The sequence below is a fragment of the Electrophorus electricus genome, chromosome 5 (assembly GCF_041902795.1).
Source record: "Electrophorus electricus isolate QZ-2024a chromosome 5, ASM4190279v1, whole genome shotgun sequence".
Taxonomy (NCBI): Eukaryota; Metazoa; Chordata; class Actinopteri; order Gymnotiformes; family Gymnotidae; genus Electrophorus; species Electrophorus electricus.
The window spans coordinates 4,893,660-4,909,749 of record NC_137501.1 but is presented as its reverse complement, the minus strand read 5'-3'; the positions used below and the strand labels follow the sequence as shown (position 1 = coordinate 4,909,749).

At 42.4% G+C, this 16,090-nt stretch overlaps 1 protein-coding gene across 3 annotated transcripts in view; it reads right to left on the bottom strand.

Annotated features, from left to right (window-relative positions):
• The window catches only part of tncb (tenascin Cb), a 33,636-nt gene that overhangs the window by 6,625 nt on the left and 10,921 nt on the right, over positions 1–16,090 (bottom strand). Inside the window, exons 2-12 of one of the 3 annotated variants that reach the window (XM_027010842.3) lie at positions 15,033–15,591; positions 12,966–14,837; positions 12,595–12,858; positions 12,365–12,480; positions 11,127–11,280; positions 9,137–9,406; positions 8,779–8,964; positions 7,339–7,428; positions 6,901–7,164; positions 3,569–3,844; positions 513–785 (exon numbers count right to left, since the gene is read on the bottom strand). In XM_027010842.3, coding sequence (XP_026866643.2) covers positions 513–785; positions 3,569–3,844; positions 6,901–7,164; positions 7,339–7,428; positions 8,779–8,964; positions 9,137–9,406; positions 11,127–11,280; positions 12,365–12,480; positions 12,595–12,858; positions 12,966–14,837; positions 15,033–15,504 — 4,237 coding nt within the window. In that variant the 5' untranslated portion in view covers positions 15,505–15,591. The remainder of the gene's footprint in view (positions 1–512; positions 786–3,568; positions 3,845–6,900; positions 7,165–7,338; positions 7,429–8,778; positions 8,965–9,136; positions 9,407–11,126; positions 11,281–12,364; positions 12,481–12,594; positions 12,859–12,965; positions 14,838–15,032; positions 15,592–16,090) is intronic. The other 2 variants (XM_027010843.3, XM_027010844.3) reach the window with 2 other exon arrangements.

Below are 16,090 nucleotides of genomic sequence, written 5' to 3'. Positions count from 1 at the left end.
GACAGCCGGCGAAAGGCATACAGGGCAGGAAGACTGAGAGAGCAACAGAGAGCGTGACGAGAAAAAAGCAACAGGATGCCAGGCGGAAAAAGATTTTAGTATGTTTGAGTCTCATCAACAACTCTGTGGATTCAAACCCCATTTCGATTCTAAACTGTGGTTAGGATTGGCCATTTTATCCACTAGCCTGCGGGCCTGTGGTCATTAGTGTAACCCAGGACTAGGAAAAGAAATGACATGAAGACAGATACGACACACAAACAGATGTGCACCTGACGCAAGGCTCATTTTGGTTTGGTATGCGAAAAATACAATGTATGCAACAGCTGTTGGTGATGTGAAGAAACCACTACAGAAACAAGGTTAGGTTTTGGACAAAACCTCTAAAGTGTTGACAACGTTCTGTGAGAAGCATAGAACACTGTGAAGAGATACCGAACAAGGACTGATTAGGTCAAGGTGTTGCCATTGCTGGCTTGCAGCGACTGCTTGTACAAAATATGTCCAAATACCTGTTTGAGCCATGCCCAAAATAGGCTGGAAGTTCCGTCCTGCAATTATCCCAGAGAGCTCAATTTCATACTCGGTGTCCTCAGTGAGACCAGAGACTTCTTCCAATCTCTTTTCGCCAGACACACTCAAAAGTTTTGACTGGCCTAATCCGCTCGAATCAGTGATTTTGATATTAAATGCTTCGAAGATGTCTTTTGGGGCTGTCCACTCCAGCGTAAAACCGTCCGGCTTGGCATTGGAGATAAAGAGATGTTCCACCTCGGGTTCTGCTTCTAGGTGGATAAAGCAATACAGATGTTCTCCCTTCTGTGGGCTCCAAACATATTCTCAACTGGTTATAGCAGCAGCAGGAGCAGATTAGATTTTTTCAAGGCCCAGACCACACTTAATCACTGTGCATGCTTAATTGGGTGAATTGTTATTTGGTGTAAATTTCTGTGAGTGCAGACATCAACACTGTTATGCCACTGAACAACTTTGTAATTAGAAGAACATGCAAAGAGAAAAGCTTCAAAAGCATGAATGTATTGAACAATTTTCAGAAAAGCATCCTCAGAGACAATGTGATACACATGCTGTAATAAATGTGATATACAAGTACATAACATTAAGAATATTTTTAGACCCTTCCGGCTGATCTGATCAAAAAACGATCATGTTTTCTAAAACATGTCATGTCATTACCACCACGTAAATGTGGTTAGCCATAGACACAGACAAAGTCTGTACAATTGCTGTTTTCCAAGTCATCTAAGGTCATGACCACATGAAGTTTGATCTGTGGAACAACTTTTTTTTCCAGCTTACCATAAGCTTTCTTCTATGCATGAATGGACAAAGAAAAAGTGTGTGTAACAAAATATCCTTTGAAGTAATCCATAATTCATCTCTATGTATTGTTTGGTACGGATTACTAGACTCACCATCATCCTCAAGAGAAGCCTGGCAGGTTAATCTCCCATGTCAGACAAATATAGAGTGCTATAACAGTACCGCCACCTGACCCACAAACATTTCACTGTCTCACGAACCATATCACCTCTCGATATAAGCATGGTCTTTCTGAGAGCAGCAATGTTTGGAAAGCAAAAACACCATCCCCCACTGGACCAATATATAAGCAAATGCTTGAAAGCACTAATATATGCTGATGTTTGTCTGTACTATGCCTCTTATTAATTGAGGGAAAAATCTTGTGGAAGAAGGCAAGGGTAAGAAGACCAGCTATGGCTGGATGACACCAACAGAGTACCATCCAACCGAGTCAACACAGCGCTTAGCAAAACCACTGGTCTCCTAAACCAGACCCATTATTCAGAAGCTGCTTTAACTTATCCGCTCAGTTCAGCAAAGATGGGGCCTCAACATACTTGACCGGACTGAACCTCTTCTTCCTCTCGGGTCACAGATGACGTGAGACTCGCAAGCTATTTGTTGTGAGGAGGAGAAGTGGTTGGAAATGAGAGCGTAATTCCTGTGGAGCTGTCACTCTTCATTAGCATAGAGCGCTAGCTTGTGAGACTGTTAGGAGGAGTGTCGGGGAGGGGGGTTGTGTGTGGGTGTTTTAGGAGTGCTAACTTGGTAACTGCAGATCGCGTTCATCGAACTGGTCTCTGTAAAGTGTCTCCGCTCAGACAAAGAGTTGTCTGTTTGTGGGGGAGGAACCAGGCTCGCCAGCTAACCTGCAGAACTGAGGTCCGCAGGCGCTAATGCTGGATCAGAAATCGCTCAGCTCACTAACCTGATGGGCTGTGTAGAGCATCTTATTTCTCTGCCTGTTCTTATAGCCTGGCTGGTGTAGTTAAATATCAGCAGACACTTCCACTAAGAACATGGCCATTGATTCTCTAACTCACTCTTGCACATTTACAGGAATGAGTTAAAAGGGCGTGCTTTGGGGTGAATAATGCTTAGCAGCTAGACTAATTTCAGTCTAATCAGTTTGCCTTTTTCATTTCACCTATTAGCATGCATACTTGAGAGTCTTGCCGCCACTGCTTCCCCTGCAGCAGCCGCTTAATAAATGCCAAGAAAATGTGTGAAAGTGAGGCTTGGGAATGAAGGCAGTGGCGGAGTTAGAAAACTGGGTCTGCATACTGACGAGATCTTTCACAACAAATGACAAAAACTCCTTGGGATCACGTCCCTGGCAGGCCTTTGCTACCCAGTAGGCAGTATTATTCGCTGAGTAACCAGTCAAAAGGCGAAACTACGACTGGAAGCTAACGGCCAGCGTCAACACATAATGTGGTGGGCAGTGGCGCCATCACAGCTGTGTTGCTGGAAATATATTCATCTTCCATCCTTGGAAAGTCAAGCTTTGTCCGCCATATTGTTAGTACTTAAATGCAAAACACCGTGCACTGGCATGCTTACAACATGCATTGTAGACTGCAGCCCATTATAAATAAAAGGCTTTTATTAGCTTGACTTGACTTTGGCTGATATGTGTAAATATGTGTAAAGGCTGTGATCATAGAGAGGGTTTGTCCTGTGCACCTGCAGGCTTTGACTGTGTTAAGACACGTCAGAATGTGGAGGGTCCATTAGCCTATGCTTCTGCAGGTGTGCGTCGAGTGTGAGCATGCTCCAGCACGTATGTGGCTATAGAAGTGTGCGTTGGAACCTTAAAACATTAGGATTAGAGCTGGAAAAAGCTCTGCTCACCTAGGCTGCATTGTTCGTGTAGCTGCAGATACATCAAAAATCTGGGTGGGTTTCCACTTTTCAGTGAAAACCCCATTAATAGCCAAAAAAAGTGGTAATACAATTTTTGAGGACAATCATTTGAATAAGCGCTTTTGCATCTTATTTTAGTGTGACTGGATATAGGTCTATTTTATGCATGCTTTTTTTAGTTCACATTGCTAGGTTAATTGCTGTAGCATGAAATATTAAATGGTAAAATATTAGATTGTATCCAGTATGTTATACACAGGTAAAAGGAATTAGACTGAGTGGCTTCCTGAGAATATGTTAATTTGTAGGGAAGATGGATCAAGGAAACGGTGCTAGAAGGAGACCAGACGCTCCAGCATCTAGTGAACGACGGTACCTGTAATGGCCTCTGCAAACACTGGCTCTAAGAGATCCCCCCTGTACAGCCCATACAGAGAGACCCTGTAGAAGGTGCTGGGAGAGAGGCCATAGACTGCCAAGTTGAATTCCTGTCCACTCAGGGTGTGGTTCTGGCCTTCAGAGAGGCCGTCAGGGTCCACCAACTCCACCAGGAAGCCTTCAAGCTCCCCTCTCTCCAGTTCCCAGGAAATATTGAAGCTGTCCCAGGATACCTCTGAGATGGTGACGTTGCCCACCAGGGGCTTTTCATCGTCTGGGTGATAAACAGCAGAGATTAAGCAGGTGGGAATTTGAGCAGAGGTTAAGCGAATGAGCCTGGGCAACTGATGATCAGGAAAATATCTGCAGAGATGGTAGGAGAGGAAGTCACTGGAAGAAGTCAGGTCCATTCTGTCACTTAATTCTTCAACTTTAGTGTTCTGTTTTTATTGCTCGTGTGGTACCACACTCATAAAATATTACAGACATTCTTGAACAAGTAAAAAACCTATGTGAATAAAAACTGGGTGAACACTTACCACTGATACCATGAAGACACTGTTCCTTAATGCTCTACCATTTTTATTTTACATCAGCAGAAAAGAAAAAAAAAAATCTCTTTTTTGCCCTTTAGATATTTTAGATCTCTGGTAGCTAAAAAAAAAAACCTCTTACCACATGGACATTCCGATTAGGCAAAAGCAGTGGGAAAGATTCGATCAACTGTTAACTTTTTTTAAGTCCACTTCTGTAAGCCAACTATTTCAAATTATCCTGGAGTACCTTGTCCCTTCTGTGAGCAAGGTGTAATAAATGTCTGCTGATATCCAATTCAGCTCCATCTGTTCCATGCAGAGTGAACATCTGCCCATGCAACGAAGCAGTGGCACATAACGTTACTGAAGTCTGCAGTGATAAAACAGACCCATTCGCAAACTTGCCCTTTGGTCTACACCCATTAACGACAGCCATGCACCCGACTAAGGCAGCTCTGGTATTAATGGCTCCAATAGAAGCCATTAATTTCTGAAGTTTCTGCGTAGTCCGCAGGAGCAGAAGTACGCTGAACACTTCAAATGCAGGAGGCAGCCATGCAGGGTGGACAAGTTGGAGCTGAATATCACCTCACTCCTTTAGCATGCAGGAGAGAGTGGAGCACATAGCTCGGGAGGAGACACCCAAGAGCCTGCTATTATCCCCTCAGTGCACAATAAAGTGGGCACAAACATGATGGTCAAATGGAATGAAAGACAAAGAATGGCATGAATGGTCTTCCCAGGCATCAGATGAGAATTTGCTTATGAAAGCTAAGTTCATAGGGGAGACTTTCAATTAGAGGAATTATCGCATTAATCACTGTCCATGGTAGTCCTTGGGATGTTTTTGAATGAATGAATCACTATGAATTTAGCTCCTTTTTGCCTTTTCGTCGTTGTAAACGCAAGACTCAGCTCCGTATGCCTGAAGATAAGGCCTTCACTCCACATGCAGGTATAGATAAATAGAGATGGAATGAAGTGGCTTTTTATGACAAGCCAGAATTATCTAAAAAACACTGTGACCAAGGCCCTCTTCTGTTCATGCAAGGGGTTTTGCTCTGTTATTTGCAGTCTTCACCACAATACATGGTGTAAGCATTTACTGACATATTTTAAAATCACTATTCTCAAAAGCTGGGTTTTCTACCTGGAAAGAATAATTGTATTTTATATTACACACACACACACACACACACACACACACACACACACACACACATATACATATATATATATATATATATATATATATATATACATACATACATATATATATATATATATATATACACATATACACACACATACATACATATATACATACATACATACATACACACACATATATGTGTGTATGTATATATACACACACACACACACACACACACACACACACACATACATATATATATATATATATATATATATATATTATATACACACACACTCATATACATACACATACATATATTCATATATACACGCACAAACACACACACACACACACACAAGTATATATATATATATATATATATATATATATATATATATATATATATATATATATATATATATATATATATATATATATATATAGACCCAGTTATGTGATTCTCTGATAAATGCACTCTGCTGAATGTCCCTTGCTGACCACAAAGAGCAGGTGTCTCAACATTTGAGCTGAGGTTTTCCATACTAGACATTTGAGCTAAGGTTCATGATACTAGACATTTGAGCTGAGGTTCATGATACTAGACATTTGAGCTGAGGTTCATGATTCTTGATCTTGATTCTTGAGGCCCCAAGTGAGTGTCCATGGGGAGAAAAGGCCCAGATCGAAAGGAATCCTGCACTCACCTCCCCCCATCGTACAGTGTACGATCCATGCTTGTACTCCGTGTCCGGGGCCAATAATGGCAGCAGAAATGAATCCGTGGGATTATGGTGCTGCTGATTTTGGAGACAATGTTTTACCAGGCGCCTCACCATGGGGCCTATTTATTACCCCGGCCCTCCATTCATTCTGGTTAAATCACACAAAACCAGAGGGGAGTGGCCTCGTTTCGACAATCATCACATGAATGAGCTTTGTGTGCGTGTGGCACAGTCCATATCTATCCCCCTACAACAGCCAGTTCTCAAAAAGTGAATGTATTTGTTCTTTTCCATTTTCCATTTGAGATTCCCAAGTTGCATAACAAGGGTAATTTTTTTGCAAAAAAAAATTTGGTTTGGATGTTCAAGCAAAACTTCAACTGCAGAATCTTAAAAATGTCAATCATTTGTATTTGTCTTTCCCTTGGTGCTCTAAGACATAAAATAATTCCACATGTTGTGAATGAAGGACTGTGGGGGCACTGGAGATGTATTTGAACAAAGAATTCAATTCATTCTTCAGCCTGGCTTTGGTGCATGGCGACAAACTGATTATATGGATGAAAAGATCTCCCTGGCGAAGGGGTTCAGAGACAGAGAAGCTAAAATTCAATTGACATAGCTCTGTGTAGGCTACCTGCACCCTCCATAAGATGATAATTTTGGTGGAGAATTAATTTCTTCATCTGCAGTTGTTGGTGACCAGATGAACAAAGTAGCCCATGCAACACCCTTTATGGTCAAGATCTTAGGCCAGAGATCAAAGCCTGTTCTACACAAACATAACTGTACACAGAAAGTACACACACATTTCTCTAAGTCACAACTATCCAAGGGAAAAACATTTAGCACTACATATAGGTTCAGCAGTGGAGAAGTGGTCATATTAGTGAGCTGTAAAGTGTAAAGGACTGACCCGTGGATGCTCTGAGGCTGGCTGAAGCGCTTTTCTTCCGCCCTCGTTCCGATGTAAGGTTGATGATGTAGAGCATGCCAGGGCTCAAGTTCATCAGGGTGTAGGTGCTGGTAGCCCCTGGGACCTCCATCTCGGCCCTGTGGCCATCGGCAGACACCAACACCAGTCTGTAGATGTCGATCTTGGCCACTGGCCTCTTCCACTTCAGCACCAGCATGGTTTCTGAGCTCTCGGTCACCTCTAGATCCTTAGGGGCATCAAGATCTGAGAAGGAACGTTCAGTTTCATTCAGGTAAGCTTACTAGCTACATTCAGAACTAAATATGATTGTGATCTGCTGGGGTCTAATGAAGTTTGGCCAATTTGCATTCAATTGTGATTCAACGTGAAAAATATGAAGAATGTGGCTTATTAAAGTATGTGGGAGCCATATATCACCAGTCACAGCATTGGTGGTTGTAGGCAAACTTTCCCTCTCATCCTTGATCGCTGTCACTCCCATTCCATACTCTGTTCCAGGATGGAGTCCTGCAGAAGAGATTTAACTAAAGTTTACTTTAATTAATTAACTATCAAATACTCTTTGATACTCTCAAATACTCTTAATACTCTTCAGTCATTCACTAACAAAAGCGAACAGGATTAGCATAAAGATCCTAGGGATGAAAGAATTTACGTTTCCTTGTGGATTTCTTTGGTATTTGGAGCATCTCCAATTTTATTAACCACCATTAATCAGTTTTAAATTTTAGCTGCACACCATTGCAATCATATCGTCTTTAGTGGTGCATCAAAATGTCTCTTTCCACAGGGCACAAACAATATTTACTGTCTTACAAGAGGCTCTTAGATCACCCGCTGATAAGGGCCCTCAGCCAAAATCCCAACATTTTCTCCTCTTAATGCCTCTATTGGCTTCTACAGAGGTCACTGCACAGGTGTTTTCCAGCATGAAATTACACCTAACGCAGAGGAAACTTATTATCAATAAAATCGCAAGCGTGACGGCAATTACAGATAATAGCTACGTGATAAAGATGAGTAGTGAAATGTGTATGTGTGTTTGTGTGCGTATGTGTTATAAAAGACTCGGTTATTAGAATAGACTCACTATTTTATGTATGGAAAGGGCCTCCCAAGGACAAAGGAACAAACCAGACAAAGAATCTATTACACCTTCTGAATATATATATATTTTCCCTTCAGTCTGGTTAATCCCTGCTTGCAGCAGCACATGGCACATGGACTTAGTGAATGAAATTGCCTCAAAGCAGCATGTACAATAGCAGCAGTGCCAAGCAGAGAAAAATACCCTACATTCCTTGTTTGACCAGGATTTTCGCACCAAAACAAGTACCAGTATTATTTTGGTTAAGGGTTGAATGCAGAGTCCTTCTGGCCATTTGAACATAATGCAGGGTTTATCTGTGTAGCACATGTTTCATGACATAGAATTAATGGGGCCTATGTAGAATAATTGCACTTGATTAAATATTGAAAATCTAGCAGTAACTAGCAGTGTTACTTGCCAAAAAAAAACAACAGAAAAAACAGCTATTGTCTCAATGGCAATATAATTACTCATGTATATGTGAAATCTCTGCACTTTAAAATGCTGTTAGGATGTAAAAGTATCCATCATCCAAAGCAGTTTTAAATTACTTTTATAAAGTAAAAAGCTTTTTAAAAAATTTCTGTAGAAAGTATAGGCTCATCTTACATAACTAACAAAGTGGCAGTCACAGATTTTCTGCATACATATGCCTTTTAAATTAAAAATTAAAAGAAATTCCCAAAGCTTTGAAAAGCTTTTTAACATTTTTGTCTATCAAGTTTGTTTAGGAGATCTGAGTGCCTTCATGGAAAGGTAACCCGTACCGGTGATCTTGGCTTGCGTGGTGTCCTCTGGGCCTGTGGGGAAGGTCATTTCTCCGTGCTCCCCTCCCGCTAGGGGCCCGTATTTGATGCGGTAGCTGGGCACATTGGCTTGGCTGTTCCTCCACTCAAGGGTGATGCTTTCATCTGAGTGGTCTATTGCCCTCAGGTTCTTAGGAGCATCCAGGTCTGGAACACATGAACACTGGTCACAGGTGAGTTTAAAAGATAACATTAGTGATAACAGTACGTCAAATAGGAACTCTGGTAAAACACTGGAAGCGTCATAGGAAATGATTGACTTTGCTGTCAAATTTTCTGATCTAGGCTCCTATCTGGAAATGTCACTGCCATGTCTGACCTGTCATAAAGGTCTCATGAACAGGCATGCTGGTCGTCTCCCCACGGTGGGCCATAAGAGAGACCCTGTACTCAGTGTCTGGGTACAACTCGGCCAGGTGGTACTGCATGTCCACCGTTGACAGCTGCACCATGCTCATGTCTGAGGAGTCTGTAATCGGGCCATAGGAGATTGAAACCCCATCCACCTGGGCCACAGGCTGGAACCAGGTGATTAGTGCAGTTGAGTCTGTCACATCCTGCACGTGCACATGGCTGGGAGCGTCAATCACTGAAGTGAGGGAGAAAACAGTTAAGTGATATTCAAACGCATAAGAAATTACAAATACGTAAGTTGCATTTGCAGAGAAATGGGTACTTCCTCTGCAATGAGAAAGTTAACCAAGATGCTGCTGAGAGAAATAAAAAAAACTTGCTTTGGGAGTGAAGCGCTTTCCCTGTTTGGGAATTATGGTGTGTGTATTTAAGGTCATTGAATTGGATTATTTGTAATTTGCTTAGATCATGTATTCCTAGGGAATGAGAAGAGACTCCTGGGGCGGAAACTGGTTTGCCACTTGGGACACTGTGGTGAGAGGTCATCTTCCTGTGAGCAGCAGATAAAACCCCTCACAAAAATCAGCTTTTTAGCTTGGAGCAAATTTGTGTGCGAGGGAGGCTCCAGTGCTCTTGAGGGAAGAGTGCTTCTTCAACAACTGAAGAGTGGAGAGAGGCTGAGCTCACTTTCAGCAATTGGTGTCCCCTCCCCAAGCAATTCTTGACTCACTCATGTCTCAGAAACATAGTCAGAACCATGCTGTGAGACTTCCGCAAGTCTCCTCAGACAGCGGAGCCTATGACAGCCCACTACTGGATGCAACGTATGCTGCAAATACTATATGAGGAGGCACTGGCCTTCGATGTTATAGACTATGAAATGCACGTGTTCTTGCTGACTTTCTTTTTTGTGTCTTCCTGTGGTATTTAATGTGCTTCCCTGCAACTGAATTTTATCCTGAAATAAGAAATTAAGGGGAACACTTCCAGGCAAACCCACTGTTTTACAAGCTAAGTATAAATCTCAAGAAGACAAGGTTCATTTAAAAATGTTGCAAATTCACAGGGCTAATAGTTTTTCCAGTTATGCTTTTTGTTTATGCTGGCAGACCATTAGTGATTTTTAAACTCTACATTTTGAAGGAGTGAGCCAGTTGCTTAAACTGAAGGACATGTGAAAACACATTTCTTACTTTATTGAGCATTTTGCTGGAGCACAAATATGGAACAACAGCTAGGCAACACCATCAATTAAATTGACCTCATTTCTAATCTCAGAAAAAAAATTTTTTTATCTTTCTGTGTGGAGAATTAACAGTCTGTCCCAAACCTAAAGCATACAAATGTTTTTTGCAAGTTTTAGCCTAACATTCACATATTTTATAAGAAGTCAAAAAGTCAAAGTCAAAAAAGATACAGACTTCCTTAAACTAGCAATCTGACTGAAAAATGTGGCAAGATATATTATATTATTTCCCATTACTCAAAATAATTTCTGTTCAACCTATGAAAATAATTTAAATTTATGCTGGCACTTACAATTAGCTAAAAGAATCTAAAGAAACTGATGAAAAAGTTAAAGATGATCTTGCGGTGAATTTGCAATTATTTGAAAAACCAAGCTGCTAATAAGATGTTCAGACATGTAAAATGTAATGCTGGAATCAAGGAAGTGTTCATAAATTAATACTATTATTTGTGTAAAAAAGGACTAGACAAAATATATTATAGAATATTCTATATTATTATTATTATAGACCAGTTAGTGGCACACTAACAAGTGTTGCATAGTGAAACAAGTGAACCCTAGTTAGTCCTGTAAACCAGTGGCTGCATTAGATACATTTTTAGTGTAAACCAGTCCCACTTCTCTCCCAAAAAAAAGAAGTTTGAAAAAACTCAAACAAACCCAAATGGCCGTTCATTCAAGTTAATAGTTGTTGACAGTTTCTTACTTGTAACCACATTCTTGCTGGCTGGGGGTCCGCGGGTGTTGTTCTTCAGAACCTCAAGTTTGACCTCGTACTCTTGGCCTGGGCCCAGGCCAGACTGCTCAAAGGTGGTCTCGGGTGGAGAGAGTGAATTCAAAATCTCTCCATTGTTCTCTTTCTGGTATTTCACAGCAACAGAGATGTAAAATGTTATTTAGCCTGCAGTTCCAACACATTTTGAGTATACAATATTATTATTATGATCATCATCACCATTATTATCATTATTATTAGTAGTAGCAGCAGTAGTAGTAGTAGTAGAGTCAAAAAGATACATGAGCAACAATAACATGTCCAAGAAATGATGTCCATTGACAAGATAACATCAAATTAGCAAGTGAAAAAGTGAAAATCAAAACCAATGCAACATTTTAGAGCACTTATACCTAATGATAAGAAGTTATAGATTGTATTTTAAATTGAAGATAATATTTGCTGTCCTTGGCATGCACCACTATGCAACATAATTTGTATGAAAATTCTACAGAAAATATTGGCAAAACAATAACAAAACAATAAGTCTTTATGAATGTAGGCCTACAGAGTAATTGTTCAATTATATTTGTGTTTTACAAACTAACTAAATAAATAAAAATGTCCATGGATATGATTCCAATCTCTGTGTACTCAAGAGTCCCATGAACTACAGAAAACATTTGAGTGATCCTGAAGAGTAAACACTTAGGACTTTCAGTTGTATCCACTTGGATGTGAATGATTTGTTTCAAAGTGAAGGGTTTATTTGGCATGGACAACCTAAAACTTGATGTATAAACGAAGCTGCCAAGTTGTTTTTGAAAAGGGTGTGGGGGGGGGAATAGGGAGACATGGTTTTCAGAAGCTAGTTTTTTGAATTTGCTTAAAGCCTGTGAAAAAGAAAAAGCATTGTGAAAACCGTAGCAGTCCTGTTGCACATGGTCACAGGAGCTGCAGCCAGAAGCTTCTTAGAAGGTTTTGTGCAGCAAAACCCCAGACATTCAGCCAGCACCCTTTGCATATTGGCACCACTCAACTATTTTCCACAGGATACTCATACAGCTTCCCAGACGGAACAATTACTGGCAAACAGAAGGGCCCTTTCATATTACATATGCTATTGCTGCCACAGCAGATTTTAGTGTAATGCTAGGTTTTGACTACAGAATATAACCACCATTACTTTGATATGGTTTGTACCCTGCAATAAGAAGCAGTTCACTCACTGTGTTTCTGAAGATGAGGTTCCAGCCATCGAAGGGAATGTTCAGAGGATCCCACTGAACTTCTACAGAAGTCTCTCTCACAGATTTGAACTTAAGGCCTTCAGGCTCTGGGAGATCTGATAAAGTTATCCAAAGACAAAACTTAACATTCCTTAGCACTATTCAAAACTAAATAACAACTACCAAATAATTTCTGAACTTTTGAAGGAAGATAACAAACAATGACTCACGTGTCGCTACTCTGGCACTGACAGGAACACTCATCTTGTTGTTTAGAATAGCATAAACACTGATCAGGTACTCAACACCAGGTTCCAACTCCCTGATAGTAGCAGATCTTTGTTCTCCAGGTACTCGAATATCCAACTCCAGACCACCAGGGGCAGTAGGCACATAGGTGATTAGGTACTCTGTCACCTGCACCTCATTGACCCAGGTTAGGTCTACGGTCTCTGGGGTAACTTCGGTAACAGTGAGATCCCTTGGCGGGGAGACTGGGGGAAGAGGTGACATTATGGTATTTACCTAATTTCCGCATTCAACATTCAACATATTGTAATTTGTACCAAATAACTTTAAAACATCATAACATCTGACTTACTTTCAGAGCAGTCTTCACCAGTAAAACCCAAATCACAGATACACATGCCATTCAGACACTGGCCTAGGTCATTACAGTTTCCTGGGCAGGTCAGTTCTGAGCAGTCAGCTCCAGTGTAGCCCTCAAAGCAGATGCACTTTCCATCATCACAGAAGCCTCGGTCCAGGCAGTTGTTGAGACATGTCTTTTCACCACAGTCCTCTCCAGTGAATCCCATGTTGCACACACATTGACCATTCACACAGCTACCTTGGTTGTGACAGTTGTTAGGACAAGTAAGCTCAGTGCAGTCCTTGCCTGTAAAACCAGCATGACAGACACACTTTCCATCCACACACACACCATGGTCATGGCAGTCATTAGGGCAGGTCTTGATGGAGCAGTCTTCACTTGTAAATCCCTGCTTGCAAATGCACTTGCCATCCACACACTCACCGTGCCCATAGCAGTCATTAGGGCAGGTCTTGATGCTGCAGTCTACACCGGCATAGCCTTCCCTGCAAATGCAATTCCCATCCACACATTTACCATGTCCATGGCAGTCATTAGGGCAGGTCTTGATGCTGCAGTCTACACCGGCATAGCCTTCCCTGCAAATGCAATTCCCATCCACACATTTACCATGTCCATGGCAGTCATTAGGGCAGGTCTTGATGCTGCAGTCTACACCGGCATAGCCTTCCCTGCAAATGCATTTCCCATCCACACATTTACCATGTCCATGGCAGTCATTAGGGCAGGTCTTGATGCTGCAGTCTACACCGGCATAGCCTTCCCTGCAAATGCATTTCCCATCCACACATTTACCATGTCCATGGCAGTCATTAGGGCAGGTCTTGATGGAGCAGTCTACACCGGCATAGCCTTCCCTGCAAATGCATTTTCCATCCACACATTTACCATGTCCATGGCAGTCATTAGGGCAGGTCTTGATGCTGCAGTCTACACCGGCATAGCCTTCCCTGCAAATGCATTTTCCATCCACACACTCACCATGGTCATGGCAGTTATTAGGACATGTCTTGTTAGAGCAGTCTTCCCCTGCAAAGCCCTCCCTGCAAATGCACTTTCCATCAATGCAGCGTCCATTGTTATGGCAGCCATTGGAGCAGGAGAGCTCAGAGCAATTATCACCCTGGTATCCAGTGTCACAAATACACTCTCCATTCACACATTTACCCCTGTTGTTGCAGTTGTCAGGGCAGGATGGGATACTACAGTCCTCACCTTCAAAGCCAGGGTCACAGATGCATCTCCCATTGAAGCAGTGGCCCCTCCGACTGCAATCATTGGGGCATGTCAGCTTGGAGCAATCTTCACCACTGTAGCCCAAATTGCACACACACTGACCGTTAACACAGAGGCCTTTGTTGTTACAGTTGTCTGGGCAGGTGAGCTCACCACAGTCCTCCCCAGTGAAGCCTTCATCGCAGTAGCAGGTCCCGTTGTCACAGCGGCCGCGGTCGAAGCAGTCATTGGGGCAGATGAGCTCGGAGCAATCGAAGCCTGTCCAGGGCTCATCGCACATGCACTCACTGTCTACACAGCGCCCCCTGCCCAAGCAATTGTTCAGGCAGTTGGTCATGGAGCAATCCTCGCCTGTGAAGCCTTCTTCACAGATGCAGGAGCCATCGATGCAATCTCCATTCTCTCCGCAGTCCACCGGGCATATCTCAATTCCACAGTCCTCTCCTCCGAAGCCCTCAAAGCATACACACTTGCCGTCCACGCAGTGCCCTTGGTCCTGGCAGAAATTGGGGCACTCCGATTCTGAGCAGTTGGACCCCTTCCAGCCAAGCTCACACACACAACTACAAGTTTCAGTGCTGTAGTTGCCATGACCGCTGCAATATGGCTTTGTTGCAACCTCGCCTGAAAAACACAGGGGTCATAAAATCACAACCACAGGCTCTACAAATTAGCCTTACTACAAACAGAAAGTTCAGACAGGATGATATAGAGTGAGAGGTCAAGATCAAAGAGTGTAAGTGTAAAACCCTGGCTCCTCTGTCAGGATCAAAGGGAATGCCAGTACGACTGCAAAATCTGCTTCACATTCCTACTCACCTGTAACTTGGGCCCCACAACAGCCAGCCCCACTAATGCACTGCTCCCTAAGGCTGGACACCTCAGCCTCCAGCATCTCCAGCCTGTTCAGGAGATCCTTCAGATCTGGCAGATTCTTGTCACATCCACAGGCCTGCTTGGGGATATTGATCCTGTGGGTGAAGACAATTTGGTTTTCCCCATCTACAGTGTGCTCAGTGTGCTGATCTAATGGGACAGGCTTGGGCTTTAGTTGAGACCCTCTGGGTGAGTCTAGGTCCACTGAACACAGGGATCCAGATGGGACATTGATGTTGTAGACGTGGTTGAAGACGACTGGCTGGTCTGGATTAGGGAGCGTCAGGTTCTCAGCCTTTGGCGGTGTCAAGGATTCCCGTCGGTGTCTGATTATTTTCTTTACCAGGCCAGCGCTGGTGAGATCCAGCAAAATTGCCAAAGCCACACAGGCCAATAGCAGGCCTTGCATCCCCATGGTGACACGTGTTCAATAAGCCTTCGGGCTTACACTGGCGCCGAGCAGGAGAATTTACTTTTCTATTGTATTGTATCAGCTTTAATCCTGTAAAGAAAGATAAGAGAGAACATAAGTCCTCAGGTACCAAAGACATGCTTCTGTGCGTAAGCACACATTTCATGATTCAAGGCTGAACATACTGGTACTGAAATGCAAAGATTTAAAAAAAAATGTTTTTGCTGTTGTCAATATCTAGAGTTCAAACTCCAACAAAGACAACTAAGCTAATCAGGCAACATGCCCACCAGAACAATAGCAAAACATCAAAACAGCCAACAAAAGCAATTAACCTTAAAAACTGCCTATAAGAAGAGGATAGCTCTATAAATTATCAGGTTGCCAAAAGCCTCATCAGCCACAAGGTTCACAGTAGGAGAGACGGATTCTCTGCAGACAACCTTGGACTTTCTCATACATATATTTCCCCAAGGAATGACTCTGGTAATTAATTAATAACAGAGCAGGAACCTGTGACCTTGTGCTTGAGTGATAATTCTGTGACAGTGTCCCCTCTGACAGTCTGCCATTATCACAAAGCAGGCAA